At 36.6% G+C, this 20,668-nt stretch overlaps 1 protein-coding gene across 1 annotated transcript; it reads right to left on the bottom strand.

Moving 5' to 3' along the window:
* Positions 1 to 687: 687 nt before the first annotated feature.
* On the bottom strand, positions 688 to 9,763 carry LOC126871310 (uncharacterized). The gene is made up of 5 exons (XM_050629947.1): positions 9,398 to 9,763; positions 5,177 to 8,665; positions 4,970 to 5,104; positions 2,892 to 4,859; positions 688 to 2,538 (listed from the first exon to the last, which is right to left on the bottom strand). The coding sequence occupies exons 1-5, from the start codon at positions 9,761 to 9,763 to the stop codon at positions 688 to 690; spliced, it is 7,809 nt and encodes a 2,602-aa protein (XP_050485904.1).
* Between the last annotated feature and the right edge of the window lie 10,905 nt (positions 9,764 to 20,668).

Genomic DNA, 20,668 nt, shown 5'->3' with positions numbered 1-20,668 from the left:
TCCATAAGGTAAATATTTCTCTTCATTTTCTTGAATACTTATTTCACAGTAACTCTGACTTGCAGAATTTTGAAATTTTAAAAAATTCCACATCACGGAGCCCAAGGTGAACCACCTTCATATTTTGGATTCCAAATTGGAAGATTGTAGGATTACAAAGGACAATAACTCAATAACTGTTGAGAAGTCATAAAGAACTAGATGTGTATCTAAATCAATTCTCTGCATCTCTATATTACATCCCAGACTGCATAAACGAGCAAGTATCTGTAGAAACAAACATGGTACATTAAACAGCATAGAATACGAAATTAAATCATACTAAATTTTTTACAATATCTCTCTATGAATATTTTATTAACCACAAATACCTACATCGAGACGTAAATTCAATAAAACATAAAATATCTGATGTTTAAAATCCATGTAATTTATTAAATCAAAATCAAAATCAAAATCAACAACACAATACTCATTTACTTACAAGAATTTAAAGACGTCTCATCAAAAAATCATTAGCCACAAAATAATGTCGACTACATTTAAATATCACGTAATAAAACAACAGACCTTATAAAATGCTAGAGACTAGGCACTAACCTGGCTTCCTCTAAAATCCTTGACGAAACAAATAAAACAAATTACCCAAAAACAATAATTTAGAATTTTGTTACAATTATCAGTGCATTAGTCGTCTTCCGCGGTTTCAGTAGCTTCCGTTTCCGTAAACGTTTCATCTTCTGTGCCCTCTGTCTCTCCCTCGGTGTCAGGAGAATTCTGCTTCACTTCCATTTCCTCCTCGGTGATGGGATGAATGTCTTCGACAGGTATTCCGCTATCGCCGGCGGCTGATCGTTCCTTTGCTATCTTGGGAAGCCGATGTTTGTAAGTTTTATAAACTTCGCTGGCCATGTCCGCGGTATGAGCACGAAATTCTTGACGAGTAGCGTCGCTAAGAAAACTACGCGCGGCGGCGCATTCCAGCGGTCTTAGCTGTGGAGCAGGTTCGCCAGTGAAATCTACCACTCTTGGATAATCGTCACAGGCTGCCAGCAGGTCGGTAATAGACATTTGCACGTGGCGAGTTGGCTCGAATGAATCAACTACCCGTGCCTCGCACTGTTCCGGCACATGTTGGATCACCCGAGGTTCGAACACAGGCGTAGATTTCTCCAAAGGAGCGGCCTGGCCGAGATTCAGATGCCAGGTGGTACTAATGAGCGTGCTGGTCATGTTATCCTTCTCCAACACTGGCTCTACCGAAGGCAACTCAGGATTCTCCAGTTCGTGGGCTCTGCTTATGCCCATTTCAAGATTCTTGCGATACGTGAGATAAGAAACCCCGTCTGGGGCCGTGTGAGCGCCTGGAATAGGCATACCAGGGTCAGTGACTTTCCCTGGAGTAGTTCTAATAGGATCCAAGAAGACCTTCCTCTTCGCTTCGCGTTTCTTTCCTTCAACAAAGTTAAAGTCCTCCTGTTCAAACGTGAACATGATAGGAGTCAAACGGAAATCGAGTCTCTGATTAGTGTTAAGCATCTTGATCACCGCGTAGACCAGGGAGTTCATGTTCTTACAACGAAGGACATAGATCGCTCCATGGTCCTTGTTGAACAGGGGTGGTCCGACCCAACAGGGATCAGCGACGTAGTATCCATCTTTCGCCGCGAGGGCTGCTAACGTGATTTTGTTGCACTCGATGAGAACGTTCGGTGACTCTTCGAAAGCTTTCTGCAATGCAGTCGCGAGAGTCATCCTATTTCGAGCACCGTATAAAATTCCACAAATACCATCTCTGAAGTCAATAGTCCACAAGTGGGGAAAGATCTTGAAAGAGCTTTGTAAATTGAACCTGTTGAAATGCTTGGCACATTTTTGGATGGAGCTTCTTAAGCTTTCCGTATAATAAGAGTCTCCGCAGATCACGGCTGAATCCAAAATGGCCGGACCCCATCTCGATGGATGACTGAGATACTGCATGGCCAAGACAGCCACGCAAATGGCTGCCTGATTCTTTCCAGCCCGATCACCGAATCGGGAATCGTAAGAGCCAATGGTTCCCCAAACCGAATAGATAAGATTAGACACCTCGACAGCGTAATTGTTCCAGAATTGCTTGACGTTTTTCTTTTCCGATTCTTCCACTTGTTTTTTCTTCTTGGTATTTGATTTTACGATGTCCGGGGCGTGTTTGAAGTTCCAATGATAATCCAGGTACAACCACATAGGATCTTCCTTGAACGTTTTGAACGATGGCACGTTTACCGAGTCCACGTGCAGACGATGAATAAAGAAGCCTGAGGTGTCTTCGAACTGATTAAAGCACATGTTTCTCACCATTTGACAAATACTGGGGAAGATACACAGACAAGCTTTACCACCGTTTGAAACTTTCCTTCCTTTTTCATTGCACTGGTAAGGATCTAAATAGTAATACGCGTTCGTGGCTCTCGAATACCAGAAACCGTAACAGCAGTTGGTGAAATGCAGAATTCCACTTGCGTACGTTTTAAAATATTTTCGTAAATGCTTCCTTACCTGTGATGGATGGGAATAAAAGCGATTTTCATTGTGTGATTTAATTAACGTGTTAGATTAGTACGTACACTGGTTGACAAAAAAGTATTTGAACACTTGTCATAGGAAACTTTTATATACATCGTATGCGTTATATAAATTATTTTGAAATTCCATCATACAATTCGAATACACATAATATACCTATTCATAAAAAGTTTTTATAAATTCGAATACTTTCGTAAACCATTATATGAAATGTTTTTTCAACATTGAATATTTGAAAAATAGGATAGAATTGGAGGATAATCTTGGGAAAACGACATTTCATACGCGCTAATCTAACGTAATAAATAAAACATAAATTTGCTAACCTGAACGTAAAAGTCGGTTCTCAAAGTTCGAGGGTTTAGCGTAAGCGTTACCAAAGGAGATGCACAGTCGCGAAAATCGAAAATTCTATTCATCACAGTAACATTACGCAAAATGTGTTCCGTATGAAACTTGGGCTCCGAAAATTCTCTATAAACTGATTCAGCAACCTCGATCACTTTATCTATCATTCCTGGCATGGGACTCTGAATGATATCTCTTTTCACCATCACCGCTAGAGCAGCGACAAAGTAACATCTTTTAACTCTCGGTTCAGTCACGGTATCTCTATTGTTCAGGGCAACCGTTCCCTGTATAAAGATCGGTTTATTTGATTCTGGCACGGTAGGCCTGAATATTGCCTCGAGATCGTAAGGTTTAGCTGGCATTCTATGAATTTCCGCCAGCGAGCTGGTTGGCATCACTGGCTCATGAAGACCTTTTGTATCGTTACAGTCAGGATCAACTTTTTGGGCATAAGAAACCGTAATTACTCTCATCATAAAAACCGTCTCCTCGGGTTGATCGATCTCCTGAACGATCAACTTCAAAAATTCCTTCATATCTATAGAAGTAACGATCCTCAATTTTTTCGTTCTTCTAATTGTCCACCAAGCAAAATGATTTTCATCCTTCTTTAAAACACCCATATGAGAATCACCGCAAATTATAATCGCGCCCGTGTAGTTGAATGTGTCGAACACTTTCTGCAAGGACATCGAGAGATTCCAACCCTCGATACTGTACAGGGTTCCATAGTGCAGAGGTACGAACACCACTCGAAACACGTAATTGGCTATCTCAAACTCGGGTAATAAACCATCAGTCATTTCACTGACCGTTGAATCTTCTGCGGCCAACATGCTGTCGAAAGTATAGTCGGTACTCGCCTCGAACAGTCCCTTTATCGTCCTAACAGACCAGGTAACTGGATCGTGAATCAACGACCAAGCCATGATGCAAAGATCCAAAGGAGTAGTGATTGCTGTATGCGGCTTGAACCTTTTTTCATAAACTTTCCTCCTGACCAACAGTTTTATCGCCTCGAACTCATCCTCCACTTTCTCCGATTCCCTTACAGAAGATTTTTTAAAAGGTGCCAATCGTGGAGCGGTGATTTCATTTTCCAGAACGTCTACGTCGAACATCGAGGCGTTATAATGTTTAATAGGAGCGAAACCAGGAATCGTCATATCATATACGAGACTAGTTTTCGATTCCTGTTTCACCCAGTCGGCCGACTCGATTAGAGATGCTTCTGATGCGTTAGTGGATACTTCCATTTCCGAGGGCTCTTCGATGCGAACTTCTTCGACCTGCTTCTCCACGCAATGAACCCACTTTTTTCTTCGTTTCTTCTTCGCTCTCTTTCTTGTCTCCATGTGAGCTATACATATCGTGTATATTCGATACGGTTTCTTAATATTTTCACCGACGTTAGCTTCGATCTTATCGATCATCGCGCTCATGTTGCAAAATTCCATAAGACAGGAGTAACCTTCCTCTGAAACATTACCCTTCTCGTCACAGGGATAAGGATCGTACAAATAATATCGATCGTTGGCCGTCCAAAAGGCGTACGAGCAATTGATAAATACGATGATTCCGGTCTTATCTTTCTCGAAGAAATTGTCCAGCACGAATTCCAGCTCGTCGTCCTCGCAATTTTTAGGATCCGCGTAAACAGCCTGCTTCGTGATCACGTTGTAAACCGTATCGAGAATTTCGATATGATGGAACCATCGATATGGTTTATACCGTAGTTTTCCGGTTTGTTGATAGATCTTGTCTCCGAGAAATATGAGTTGATCTAAAATCTTCCCGGAGAAACGATCTGGATCCAGTTTGATCTTCGCCAGAATACACAGCAGAGCGGTAAAGAAGCAAGATTTGAAGTGACAGATTTGGACTTCGTCGCGATTTTTGAAACATATGTTACCATGAAGTATTCGGATTCCATCTTGCGTCAGCTTAGAATGAAAATAAGTAATATTCATACAATAGTTTATAATAATTATTTCCTGTTCGATATTTACTTTAAACGAATCATCAAACGAATCACTTAAAGAATGGAGCTTACTTTTAAACCACGCGAATCTTGCACAGACCTTTTCTTTTGATTACCCACTGTGTTCCTTTTAATCGTCGTCGTTTCAGACTCCATCGGTTTAGTAAGTTCAGAAATTTTGGTCTCCATAACTTTTGGTTCTGTCTGCTATCACGACGACGAAAACATCGTAAATAGATATATAAATTTCCATTCTATAATAACTATTTTAAAACGAACCTGATCCTTTGTTTTAAAGTCAGGGAAGAACAGTTCTAACAATAGATCCTCCGTATTGCAGAGAACCTTCTCCATCAAAGCATCGCCTTCGTCAGCTTTGCTCAACAAACATTTACGTTTCTTCTTTTCAATACAAGTAATCGTCCTCTTCTCAGAAATCGGCGTTTTAATAATCGGTCCGAGTGGTATCAACGTTGGTCGTATACGAACTCCCACAGGTACTTCCGGTACAAGCTCTTGAACATATTCTTCGGCCCTCCTCTGTTCTTCCTCCAACCTCCGTAGATCTTCTAATCGGAGAGCCGTGGCAAGATCTTCATCTTGTATATACATGTCGTTAATAGCTCTCAGAGGCATCAGACAGATTGGCAAAATTCTAGAGTATAAATATTTTTTCGGAGACAGTTTAATCATTTTTGAAGGTTTCGCTTCCTCCAATACCCCTGACGGTACGATCATCGTCGACTTAGCCAAGATAATCATAGAAATTCCGCCTTTCCTTTTTACATCTAATCTGGAGTCTATGGAGAATCTCGATACTAAAGATGGAATGGATCTTTTGGCTCGTTTCGCTTCCAAAAGCTTCAATAATGTTTTACTAGATGGCATAACGTAAGGAGGAGGATGATTGTACTTTAACTTCTCTAAGGCTATCTGTTCGTGCACCTGGTCAATGGTTTCTTCGTTTTCGTCAAAGACCTTCATGTTGGACGTAAGTAGAATTAGGTTCAAACGATAGGGTGCATCAGGTTGATCTTGTTCCTGAGCCTCTAGCAATGGATCGATTAAAGGCTTTTCCTCTTCCTCGTATAACTTTCTCACAGGTCTCCTACCTTCTTCCTCTTCCTCCTCCTCTTCCTCTTCTTCGCCCATAACCTCCACGTCTACGACATCTGGTTCTTCCTCAACTTCCTCTGCCTCCTTTAATTCAGCCTGTAACTTTTCTAGATCGTCGTCCGTGATCGGTAGAAATCTCGTTTTGAATTGCTCGATCACGGCATCTTCTGGAACTATTATTTCCTCCTCAGTAGCATAAAGGCCAGGCTGTATCGAGTCCAGTCCGACGAAGTGAATTATAAAGGAAGGATCGTTGAATTCCAACACGCCGTAAAGAAGATCGGTTAATTCGTTCAAACTAGCTACTACTGCAAATGAAGCCGGATAGTCGCGAAGACGCCAACCTTCTGTGTCGCTTCCGTATGGATTGAACATGAAGAAGTTAGGGCCCTCTTTCCAAATACCATACATCAGTCTCTTGTTCTCCAGGATTAATTCTGGATATCGGTTGAAGTAGCATTCGAGAGCCTCTGCAAGATTTGCCAAAGGACTCGCTTCACCTTGAATAATTTTCATCTTCGTCTTAAAGAACACATCGTTCTCTCCCATCTTTATTCTTTGGGGTAACATCGTCATATCCAAGTGACTTGGTTTAGGTAACAATTTCTCTTCAACTTCACCTTCTCTCTCTTCTTCCTCTTCCTCTTCTTCCGCTTCTTCTTCAACTATTTCTTCGGGATCTCTCGTCTTAGGACGTCCCTTTCTAATCCAATCTATAATCTCGTCGAAAATTCTGTTGCTGACGTCGACCAGTTGATCGATATCCATGTTTCGCCACTTGGTGGGATTCTTCAATCTTCTATAAGCCAAAACCGCGAGAGCTGCTATCAGTCCTTGCTTTCCCCTCGACCATTCGTCAAAATTTTCGTCCAAACAGTTCTTCGACCCTTGAAGGATCAAACGATTAGGATTTATCACTTTGTAACCCTTGACTAACTTCACGACTGGTTCTTCAACAGGCTCTTTCTCTTCGATTATTTCAGGACCTTCTTCCTCCTCTTCTTCTGTAATGTCGCCAGCTTCCGCCCGCAATCTCCTTATATCTTCTTCTTCTTCCTCTTCCTCTTCTCCCCAAAGTTCTTCCTCTGGCTCCTTCTTCTCTTCAGGTGGCACGATTACGTAAGTCGTAGGCTCGTCATCCGTCATCATATAATTCTCCGCGTCTGTTAGCAGATCTGGAACCTGGACCTCCACGTCCCTCATTTTATCCACATCCGGTCGTATTCTTGGTTTCATATCGACCACTTCGTTCAGCTTTAACGCGTCGTCCTTGACCGTCGGTAATGGCGATAATGCTTGCGGCCTGCGGTTCGTACCTTTCTCTCGATAGATCACCTTCTCCAACGGACCGCCAGGTGTGGTTCCAGTCTTCACGTACAGGACTCGGACTCCGTGGATCACAAAAGGATCTCTGTCCCTACTACCCGTGTTCTCCATAATGGTCTCCACCACTTGATTGATCGAGCTGTTCATCGTCACACAGGCAGCTTCCCCAGGATTCGCTGAACCATCTATCTCAGCCGAACTACTTCGGAATCCTTCTTCGTCACAGGCAAAGGGATCCATGAAATAGTACGTGTCGTCGTGTCTCCAAATTGCATAGAAGAAATTCTTTATCTCGAGCAGACCGGTCACTTGAGTCTGAAAGAACTCGCGTATACCATCGTCAATCCCGAGTTTACCTTTTTTCTGTCCGTGACCTGGGACAACGTTCGTTCGAATCTTCACTTTCGCGGAGTATGCTCCGAGAATGATGTCACCCATGATATCGTCCAAACGAAGCTCGAACTCTTTATCATCCAAATCTTTATCGAGAACGCGTACCAGATCGACGAAATATATATTGGATTGATTAAAAATTAGATCGATCAGAGCACTGGTCCACTTATTGGCGTTCACCAGTCGCGAATAGACCAGAGCTGCCAGAGCTATAATCAGGAATGTTCGACTACGAAGTGGGGCTGGAATTACAGGATGTGTAACATGATAAGAGCCTTGGACCACAGCTCGATACTTCTCCTGCATTTTATAACCACTCGGTCGTCTTTGTGCTCTGTGATTGGCTCTCTCCTGCTTCTCAGCATCCACTGGTTGAGTGTAATGATCCACGCCACTAATCGCTATCGCGTAGAGAACGAAAGGCTCGTTCTTCACGTTGCTCTTCTCGAGGATAATAAAAAGAAGTCCTATTAGATCCTTGACCAAAAACAGCTTAGCTATTCCACTGACTCCATCACCTGCTGGTTCGCAATTCTCTTTCCTTGGCTGACCATCGAACAGATTATAATACTTCGAGTCTTTCCAAATCGCCACGTTCAATACTGATGATGCCAAAATACCAGCGTTGTAGCGTTTGAAGAATAAATCCAAGGCTTTGACCAGATGCAATTCCGTCACCTCTGTGGAGCGAAATTTGCCAGCGTATGCAGCCTCCTCGATGCTGACGTTAACGGTCAACTTGCCTTGCACGCATAGAGTCCTCTTTAAATCGAGGATCGACAGCATTCGTCGATCGTCCGTGTTTATGTCTTTATATGATTCACAATAAAACGTATCTCCATCTTCGATAATCTGATCGATAACCGCCTCGTTCCAACAACGGGATTTATAAACTGTTGTTGTCGCAAACGCCGCGATCGCTGTTGCTCCACCCTATCATCGAAATAATAGGTAGCAGCGATAAGTTGCGACAGAAAGTCTCTTGCACCGATTAAGATTGCATCTTTGCAGGTATGTTAAGTAGATAAAATTGCATAAACCCTGCGATTTCGTTGAATTTGATCAAAAGAAAGCTCTTTCAAGCGGAAACCATTAAATGAGTAAATTGTGATAATTTGTTTTAAGTTGTGCAAGTTTAATATTATAACTACACAGTACGTAATACTTTGGTCATGAAATATTTAATAATGGTAGAGCCTAATAGTTAAAATGATTATCTTAAATTACAGATATTATTTAATATCTATAAAATTATTTTAATTGCAGATATACTATTAGATGAACATGACAAGACAATTTTTTGTTGATTTTGTGATTCTGATGTCATTTGGTGGCAAGATTCCTGAAAATAACTGACAAATGTGTGAAATCTTCTGCAAAATCAAACGAGTAATGATTTTTTAAATGTTTGACAGGCTGCAAAAAGACATGTTTCATTCTCTGATCAAATAAATGGATAATTTTGGTTACGTGGAATTGATTATCGAATTTTTAAATTGCTTGTCATGCTTTTCTTTTGTAGTCTTCATATGCTACCAATATTTTGTCAAAAGAGTTTATAGATCTGCAAAGACAATCCGTTCAACGAAAGTAACTTCGGTGAATTTTCAAATTCCTCAATTGTGATACAGCTAAGTTTACGATGGTGCCGAAAATTTTATTTACCTGATGACCCCTGGACAATGGTGAAAACTTTGGCATGTTAATATGAGTCATCCCTTCACGAACACCATATCTAACGCAGGTTGGAAGCTCTGGCCTGATCGCGGTCAGGGAATACGTATCATTTGGCAAATCGAGATGCAAATTTAGGTCTTTGTGCTGCTCTTCGAGGTCTTCGTCGAGCTCATCGCTACTCGGTGCATTGTCATCGGCGGCTCGAACAACATCTGTAACTCGACCGATAGCATTCACAGTTTCCGAAGAAACAATCTCGTCGCATTCTGCGAGTTGCTTCAGTTTGTGTCTTTGTACTTGCTTCTTTCGGTTTACGTCGAGCCCTGATTTTGATTTCAAATCTTTTTGAACCATTGCGCTTAATTACCAAGTTACTGGTTTATACAATGGAATTTGAACGATTCTAAGACAGTAGGAATCATGAAAGAAAGGTTGTAGCATTTTAAGTTCACACTTGATTTAGCATATAATCTACATTTTGTTAAAAAAATTGTATCAAATAATTTTGTGCATTTACACGATTATTTCTAATAGGAAGTGATAATATTTTAACATTTTCAGGTACTTTCTACGTTACTTAAAATTTTGCCATGCTTGGTAAATTATCTGTCAAAAATTATACAAAATATAGTATGAAGTTTACTACGTACGGAGATTGCATACAATGTTACGTCTATCTCAAACGAAAAACAAGCGAGAAAGTTTAACGTGGTTCTTCTAATAAATTCATAGATCTGACAAAATGCATTCACGTAAAATCCACACCAGAGGAACCTTTTAAAAACTCAACATGGATTTACCGTAGCCAGTTAATCATGATTATCAAAAATCAATCAGAATATTCCCATACAAAGATGTAAATAGGCGCATCCACCTATCAACCCACTTCTCAATACAACACACATTGAACTCTTAAAAAGATTGGTATTGTTATAAACTTACCTTTATATAAAATATGGATCTTCGTCGTAAAGCCGATTGTCGAAAATACAGAAAATGGAAAGAGGAACGAGCAAAAGAATCAAAGGGAACGAAGAAAGAAATCAAAAAACGAAGACGCAGAAAACTAGTAACCGATTGTATCAATGAAGGCGAGATAGAAGAAGTTATGCCTAAAACCGTAATGAAAGTGAAATATCGAAAATGCAGAAAAAAGAAGAAGAGAAAGAAGTCAAAGAAATTGATTAGGAAACTGGTTAAACGAGTTTCGTTCGCAGAGCTAGTGTTAGGATGTATAAAACCCTCGATAGAAGAGAGGCAATTCCTTCTTAATCCACGTCATATTGGTTGCCTAGGATTTAGTGTATCTAAAATGGATATTACATCGGAAAGCCCAGGTAAGATGAAAGTAACGATCTTTTGAATGTAAACATCGCTAATTAAATTAAGTTACAAAGGTACTTTCATAGTAATTTCATATACAGAGCTGAATTCTTCTTTTAAACGACATGCACTCTTTTCTAATTTTTAACACATTCGTTCCTATCAAAGATATTTTGCACATTTGTTCAACCGCTAACTGTGCGAATGCAAATCATTTTTGCAATGAACTTACTTTATTAATACTTTATACCACCTTTTACATTTTACATAAGACTATTTACATTTAATCGTTTCTTTGCAAACTAGCGCAATTACGTCAATAATAGTAATTAAAGGAACAGAAATAATTTCAATTCTCGTTCATATTACGCATTTCTGTGGTAGCAACAAGCCAGACTTACATGAGCCAACAGAAAAGCCGCGGAAGGAAAAGTATCTGTACAAAACCCTGTACGGAAAGGTCGTCTCGTAGAGCCTTAGGAGAATCGGAATCAAAAGACAGTGAATGCGACAGCATTTGTTCCTGCGATAGTCGCATATGTCTTGCAGGTATCGTCGATATCATTAAAGAGAATAATATTAACGACACACTAAAAATCAGTATTTATTTGCGAAAAATGTATTATACTGATTAGGTGTAAAGTTAACAGCAAAGGATAAAGAGGAGATGAAAAAGTATCAACGCGAAGCTCATCAATCCAGTTCTAAAACAGAGAATTAATTTCCTTCTCCCAATTGCAGCCATAGAAACATAACAAATGAGGAAAAAATAAAACAGTCAAGGCACAAAGATGGTAAATTAAAAAAAAATTGACAAATCATAGAAACTAATTAACCGGATTGAAAAAATGTTTACCAGAATACATTAGCAAAAACAAATAACGAGATGAATATAATGTTCAAAAATACAATTTGATAATAGTCGTCCTTTACACATCTTATATACGCGTAACGATACAACCCTAGTTGATGATCCGAAAGTATTTCACACACCGTATACGTAAAGGTAAAACGAGTTTCCACTAGCTTCTGCTGAGCAGAAGATCCTTCCGTGAACCGTTTAATCCGACTATACGGTAAAAGGTACGAATGACCGGGTAATTAGGCGATTTGCACGACTTGTTCACGACAAAAGAATGTTGCTTATAATCAACATCAATAGTCGATAATTATCGACTATTACTAATAAGCGGATGAGGCTGATACATTCTAACAAAACTGAAAGCAGTTCCAGAACTACAGAAACATGTCTGCTACTACTGCTTCGATCAATAATGAGATTGCAAGATAGAAATTTATTGTTAACAGAACAAACCTTGAAATATGTAATGGAGAAATGGTTCTAAAATCCAGATCTAGTATCGAGAAAAACATAATATAGATTGAGATTTCCTTCTTAAAAAGTTTGTAAATAAAGAAACCAATTTATTATCTTCAATTAGAAGTTAGAGATATTGTATTTAACAAGAAAGAAGATTTAAAATTGAAATCTTTATCTCTCTTTATTCTTTATCTCTTTAAGCATTGAATTGGATTATACTTTGACTTATTATCTTTATATATATATATATATATATATATATATATATATTTATCCGCGCAGCGTATGCACTACACATGTGGCCAAATTGAAAAAAATACTAGCAAATCGTAAACCGGTTGAGTATTAGCACAGTATAGATACAGAAATTTCTAATTAGTTCACTAATCGGCGTATAAAACGGCGTGGTTATTTATGCCACTAACAAAATTAAGTTGTTAAGTGACTTGGAAACAAGTTTGTTGCAGCGAATCACCCTAAGTCAAATGACAGACAATATGTGTCTTCACACAAACCATCTTATCTGTTAGTAGGAGCAACCAACAGTAGTTATCATTCGATGATTTCAACCCGATTCGAAAAAGTCTGCGATAAATTGAATTGTCTTTGTCAGTGTGTGAACGTTTGTCGACGAAGACGCCCAAGACGGTACTAAATCTAAATATTTAAAAATTTCCGAAATTCGATGGTAATCGGACTTAGTGTCATCACAGGAACGAGATTAGACACATGAAAATGTTCTGCTACACCAAGACACCAAGGTCAATTTGTAAGTAAGAAAATTATAACGTTTCATACGATTAAATTGCCGCAGTAAAAATGAAATAATTATTGCAATGCGACATTATTGACGTTACGCTGATATCTTTTATTAAAATTAATAAGTCGACTATACTTACCGCAGAACATTAGCAAGCGTATAGATTTATATCTCCCTTATTATGTGGGATAACACACGTATCCTGAAAGGCATTTATTTATATATTCAATGCTCTAATTATTTATGATAATTCCGAATATAATTACCATGAAGGCAAGAAACATATTACCTTCAATCGTCGCTGGATAACAATGCATTCAATTTGAACAAGCATAAAGTCCATTGAAAAAATATCGCACAATTTCGTTTTTATAGAGATGGTATAGATTTCTCGAATAAAATTGCAGACCTACTTCCACAGAAATTTTATAAATGGAGCTGCTTTCGTTTCTTAGATGATTTAACGTTATCTTCCTGTCACCGGATCGAGACAAATACAAGACGCGTCGTGACATAATTGGGTTCGTACAGTTCCTTTGGAATCCTGTAACAAGAAAAGAGCTTCTTTTTCCTACAGGTTCTCAACCTCTTTCGCGACTGCCGCACAATCGCGACACATTTTGGATGACCATGATTCATTGCTATTTATTTCGATTTATCGCTATCGCTCAATCTTCTATTAACGTCGTTCGTGATTTCTCAAATTACTTTCCATAGATTTTGACAGTTACTTGAGGAAGAACACGGTAAGTTACGGTGTCTATCGTTTTACAGACAGTTTAAAAATTCGGTATGTTATCGCTTAGACGTAAATGCAAAGAGTTTGTGTTGCTATTCATCTGTCATTTTGACAAATTTAGGAGTTATAGCGTCAACCGAACGTGAACGAAACAGTGGTTATGCTAAACGCGATTTACGCATACCGTGAATTCACGGGTAACAATTTATTAAAATCACATTGTTAAGCAACTTCCGTGTAGACATAACAGTCTTACGAGTAAACGTTGCGCATTACGCCCGAAAGCGATCGCATTTCTTTTGCAACGTTCCACCTTACACTTCCATGTAAGTATATACCATGATCTTGCCTCGAAAGAATATAACACCATAACGAACACACAGGCAAATATCGTATCCGTTAAAAGTGGCTATTAAGTTTCGAAAGATCAAGAAAATATACATTGCGCGCGTCGATATATTGGAAAAATATAACCAGGGAATATAATAACGTAAATAACGTAATAGGGACTAATAATTAATAGGTTTGTTAGCGTGAGTAACGAACGTGAAAAACAAACTTATACAAAAATGGTGCAAACAAACAGTGTGATTTATCTATATATCTTATAATACGTAATATTTTCACGCCACGATTAATGGTAAATCGGTGTAGCAAGAATGAAAAAAATGTCTCAGTATATAACTTCTGATATTAATCGGTTTGGTGGAACGAAATTTTCCTTCAGGGAACGAGTTGTTGCAATTCGATGATTATGGGATATTAGAGATGTAGAGATTTATTATTGACATATAACAATGATAAAGAGTAAATAGTATAGTCGATAGCATAATGTAACATACATATGTGTAGAAATCACTGACAACTGTTCAGGCTTGCGTACAAAAGTTATTGTAAACAATAGTGAAATTACTAGAAAGTGTAGGATCCATCATGCTTTAACGTGAAAATATTCTTGACGCCAACGATTAGAATTATTATGAAACGCCAAACTTGCGAAAATAATCAATAAAAATATGTCACGAAAAACAATGGATGCACGTTCAATATACAATACAACAATACAGTACAACAATACCTTCTGAAAAGAAAATTATCAAAAATTTGTTATTTCGATATTTGTTGATATAAAGCACGCGCATGATGAAACAAACACGCACTTGTTCACAGAGTTCCGTATAGATTGTTAAACGCGATACAACAGTGCGCTTTCTGCATAGCGAAATTGGTCGCTCTTATGCAATAAAAAATAATCGTATATAAATTTTTTGTAAATCAAGTGAAATGTGTACATTTTTACAGCGATCTGTCACTAGGTTCTTGTGAACAACCTCGTTTCATCGATTATTTTAGCTCGGTTCCATTCTCTTATGAAACAAATTTGCATACTCAAGAATTTCCATAAGACATACTTGCATGTGTAAAATTATATAATTTATATCTGACAACATTGAAGAAGGGAATAAAGTACGAATAGTATAATTTCATAAAACTTGTGTTATGATCGGATGTAATAAGACGAGGAGCAATTAAAACATACTTTATGGATATACTAGAAAACAGGTATTTCCACAAAACGTCAGAATCGGATATGTATTATGTAAATCGTACGTGATATGAATACTAATTTATTGTATAACATATCAGTTAATTATTGTCCCACGTGATAGTCTGCGGTGACAATCTCATATGTAGTGCCGTGCGTTTTGATCTAGATCACGAAATCAACGATCTCGATGCGAGCTAATTTTCTATCCACAGAATAAACACAATATTTTCATACATTGTGTAATCCTTAAATTACGCAAATTCATTCTATGGAAAGAAATAACTTACCAAATACCTTTGTTCAAAATACAAACTCTTTCTCATTCAACATTATCACTAATGAGAAATAACTACACGACAGGTGCGCATAACTAAAAAAAATAAGAACATATTTTTCTTAAACTATGTGGTATCGTGCAACGTGTAAAATTATTATACAATTAACAGGTGGAAAAAATATATGAAATAGTTGATCTGTTAGTATAATAGTACAAAACCTGCTTAATTTTCATTCTTTTTTATTTCTAACATATAATATTTGCAGTTACGTTATTATCCTAGAACGAACATGATTCGCAATTTTACACAAACTGCAAAACGATTGTTTATCATTAAGATACACCTTGAACGACATTTTCCAGATCTCGTTAAGTTTGTGTTATAATAGATATTTGTAAGAAAAAAAATCTGACGGCAAACTAATTATTTGTTTCGCAGAATCTATATGGATTAGCATTAAATGCGTCTGTGATCAGATTCCTCGACTAATTAGAACTTGATCGCGTTTATTACCTGCTTAGATACGCCATATTGATTAAAGTAAACAACGTAACAACCTATTTATAAAGTACAAATATCATGCTACTGTACACTCCAAATACAGTAGCATGATATTTGTACAATACAGTACAGTCCAAATGATCACGTATAAATTTTTATATTTACCACATTTATTTAATTAGACATATACCGCGATATCAACTGAACATACGTTTTTATTGTACAAAGCATCAACTTCATTCACTTTGGCGAGTCCCTAAAGAATATTCAACTTATTACATAGAACATCCATTGTAATAAAAATTGTGAATCAATATACAAATAGGGTAGTTTCATAGAATAAATAAGATATAATATTCCATATATTTCCAAGAAAAAAAATAAAATTAATTATATCATGTTTTTAAACAGATTCACGCTGATTTATTGATTGATTTATTAATTATTATATTATGTATTCACTAAAAAATAATTATCCTAAAATATGATATATTCAAGTAGTTCAACAGTAAAATATATGCTTATATATTCAGCAGATTTTTTACATGACAGTTGTTTTTAATTTATTTTAAAAGTTCCATTTCATTGACCAACTATCATTTAAATTGATCCTCAAGTTGTATATTCAACCTTTTTATGGCTATTTTTTATTCAACCACTATAACCGAATGTACATATATTTGGAATATGCGCCTCTAAAAAGTACTGCACTCTGCGATTCCTTTTTAAAACCTAACAGTTTTTATAACGAGAAACTGGTTGAAGAGCAATCGAGATATATACGTAAATAAGCACCAAAATCACTTTAGTTCCTTTTTCTTCATAACCACTAACGTCACGGGCGAAACCCTTTTCTCCCGCTAAACTTGGTATTTGCATCGTTATCTTGCCCAGCAACCGAACTGGACACGAGCAAACTTCAAGTATGCAAATAGTAACCAATCGGAATTTTTCACTACAGAAATGCGAAAGAAAGATTGGCTTTTAGGACCTGCGACGAGTTGCTTTACCTTCTGGGATACTGGACATATGAAAATATTTTGCAGATTCTTTGAATAAAACATCTAAAATTAGACGCGCCTTTATTATGTCGTGGGCAATAACGCATCGTACATTTTTTATCTTGAGGATTCGATGTTTCCCGAAAATAATTTTATATGGATATATGCTGTTTGGGATAATTAAAGAAACATTAATTGCACAATTATAAATTACAATATTTCTTCCATAAACTTTTCAATAAAATAACAACACGAATTTAAGAAAACAATTCACCGACCAAATTAACAATTAATTTGTAGTTCAGTTTAATTTAATTATCCTATATACCTAGACATCCTTATCTGCATAATGAAATTTATTATCTGACTCTCGTTCGCTGTTGAAATATTGATTAATTTACACATAGCGTATGTAATATTATTTCGAAATTATCACGAATATTGCATGAAAAAACAAAAGTAGATAAAAAATAAAGATATACATGAAGTTTCTATATCTCTGATACCGACCTAAACGTTTGGTAAAAGTGGTTGGCAATTAAATGGTACCAGGTTCAGCCCTGTATATGGTTTACACTGCATTGCACTTACGAGGTCTTGTTACATAATAATATCGTACGTGCAAGAATATGTGAAAACCTGCCACTACTATTCCAGATAGAAGCGACAGAATAAAATACGTAACATAAAAATACGTAAACTGTTCGATCTAACCTACAATTTAACCTAGACCCGACCTAATTTTCGCTACGAATAAAAATAACATACATTCAAATATGAAATCGTGTTATCAGTTCGCTGATAAGGTATATCGTGTAAATAGCACAAATAAGCAAAAAACTTCGGTTACGACGGAGATTCGCTTAAATCACCCCCGTTTCTCGTTTAAAGATACTTAAAAAATCGATAACTTGTGCTCTAGCCTAAGTAGCAAACGTGTTGTTACACACTACGTATGATATACAAACTATTAATTGCGCCACAATTCTAGTAGTATAATTTATGATATCCCACATTCGAGATTTCAAAGAATGAATGATCGCAAGCGTTTAAAGTCTTGAAAACCTATTAATCACGAACTATTAAAGCGAACTAGCAAGTAGCCAACTTCAATAAACGGAAAAGGTGCAATTGCTCACAACAATAAACTACGCGTCGCGAAATTATATTGTTCCTTTTTATTTAACAAATTATATTATATTTATAAAAACTACCAGAGATGCACTTTATAATTAAACTATCTAATTAATTTAATAATTAATTATAATTAAATTAATTATTCGGAATTTGTAGGATTTTCTGAACGAGACATTGATTGGTAATAGGCAATTAAAAATCAGTAACTAAAATATCTCTATACGATCGTTTCACTCAAAAGCTTTCAAGACAATTCGGTTTTTACAGCAATTGTATTAGCATGGCGTACCAATGCAAAATATTAGTAATACTTTTATCTGCTTTTGTTCTTCTCATTTATTTTATCGTGCTACGAGTGGAAAACTTCAAAGATAGCCCACAAAACGAATAATCACAGTTTCTAAGTAATCAATCGCATACTGGCATATTTCTTGTCCATAACATGCAATTATTTATTGCGTCTATCTATCTTGTAGTTGTTTCCTTGATTGAAGAAAAAATTGGCAGTAATTAAAGGAAAATGTAACAAACATTGCTTTTTTTCGCACTACAATTAGCAATAAGCGTCAAATGAACGTGTTTCATATTAAATTCGTGGATCATACGATTTGCGTCACGTCTATCGCCGGAATAACTTCAAGATTTCCGGACCTAATATGCAAATTACACAAGTAATTTGATATACAAAAAACATTAAGAGAAACATTTTGCGCAGGACTGTAATTTAATAAGTAACATGTTACTTGTATTGTAAGCATTTAATGGCAAAAAGTCAAATCTTATCGAATTGTCAATCTCTTCAATAAGATAAATATTCATTCTGTATTCTCATCAAAAGTTATCCGAAATTCAAATCACTGGATTAATATTTATAGTATTAATATTGATAGAATAATACTGCCAAATAAATTATTATTTAAAATTATCTAAAATTATTTAAAATTCATGATTCCGTATTAAAATTCTTGTGGTATGATCGAAAGTAATCATCATTGTCAGAAATCATAATCATTGTTACCTTGCGAGGATCTAAAAGAAAAATTAAACTGATTACGAAAGTTGTAAAATGTCATTCCTCTCCTAATATATGTACGTAATACATAAACATTAAGATAACGATATTAAGATAAGAATACTTCAATAATCCACTAAAATAATAAAGCGTACTGATTTATAAGTTTTCCTTTATAGATATGGTTATCAATTATTCATTACTGTTCGTTTCATTGACCAAAAATTTCTTGTATCATCGTCCACCAATTAAAATCCACCGTTTTAAAAGACAAAAGGGTGCAAGATAGAATCAATATCGAAGATGTATAACAGAATGTCATTTCCTTCTATTATCGTTGCAGTTCTAGAATACAGATAGAATTCGAGCTCTGGTAATCGTTAATGCTCGATTAATAAAACAATACGCAGAATTATGTACGTTCCAAAGCAATGCCGCTATCTATTTCGTTTATTCACAGAAACGTACCTTGATAACTGTATTAATTTCCGTAATATTTCCTATTGCCAGGGAATACAGATAAACGTATGGTGAATCGGTGTTATTCACGATACTATTATCTGAATTGTTAATTATTTTAGCCGAAAGCATCAATTACTTCTAAATTTAGAATGTTTTATAATATTAAACTGCATTAATCGTACATCAAGTTTTGCAAATAAAGGTAAACCAGTAAGATGTAAGGACAACAACCATTAAACTTGATCAAGGGAAAAGTAACTGTACAAAATGGAATGGAATAATGACGAATTATTGCTCCCCCCCCCCCCCCCCCACCTCGCGTACAATTTGCAGCCTGGTTGTGAATTGTAGTACAAGGTCTCAATCATATTACGAGTAAAAAAACATAATAACGCATTGAAAGCGGGAAGATACAGAAAAATATCAAGGAAACGGATGTTCGATCGATTTCTCATTCCTTCATATTAATGTGATTCTTAATTGAATGATAAAAACAGCCCGTTGCTTCTAGTTAGAATTAATTTCATCTCGAACGAAAAGAAGACGAACTAATGTAACAGGGTAGAAACAAAGAAGAACGTTGGTATCTAGAATTTTCGGTACATACAGTAAACGTATGGAAATTTTTATTGGAAGATTTCAATTCGAAAGAAGCACGCTTGCTCGTGACTAATTATTAATCAGACGACGTTGGCTACTTTAATTTTTGGTTTCTTGTTTGATTATGATACATATATGCGCGCAAGGAATATTCAGTAAGCGAATGTACGCCACGGAGCTTCTATCGATCATCTTCTCAAATCAAGAAGTTTTCTAAGTAAATTGCAACGAGACAGACCGAAATAAACAATGACGATGCACAACACCTCAGATATTCCTATTTCAATAACTTCAAGAATTTCCACTTTTATCTTTGCTCCTTTCACGTATAGTCTTACGAACGTAGAATGCTCTTTGTCGAGATTTATGGCATACATTAACATTGATTCAAAGATTTAAAACGATTAACCTTTGATACCGATTCCCCTTAGATAGATTGGTAAATGATGTAATAAATGTAATTATTGAATAAACGTTGAATATATGTGTTACCAGGGTATCGAAGATTTAAAATTAAAGCTATTTTCCTCGAGCATTGGCGTGTCAGCTTATCTTCGTTTTCTTACTTACCATGCT

Source organism: Bombus huntii, chromosome 11, assembly GCF_024542735.1.
Source record: "Bombus huntii isolate Logan2020A chromosome 11, iyBomHunt1.1, whole genome shotgun sequence".
Taxonomy (NCBI): domain Eukaryota; kingdom Metazoa; phylum Arthropoda; class Insecta; order Hymenoptera; family Apidae; genus Bombus; species Bombus huntii.
This window is presented reverse-complemented; position numbering and strand designations above follow the sequence as displayed.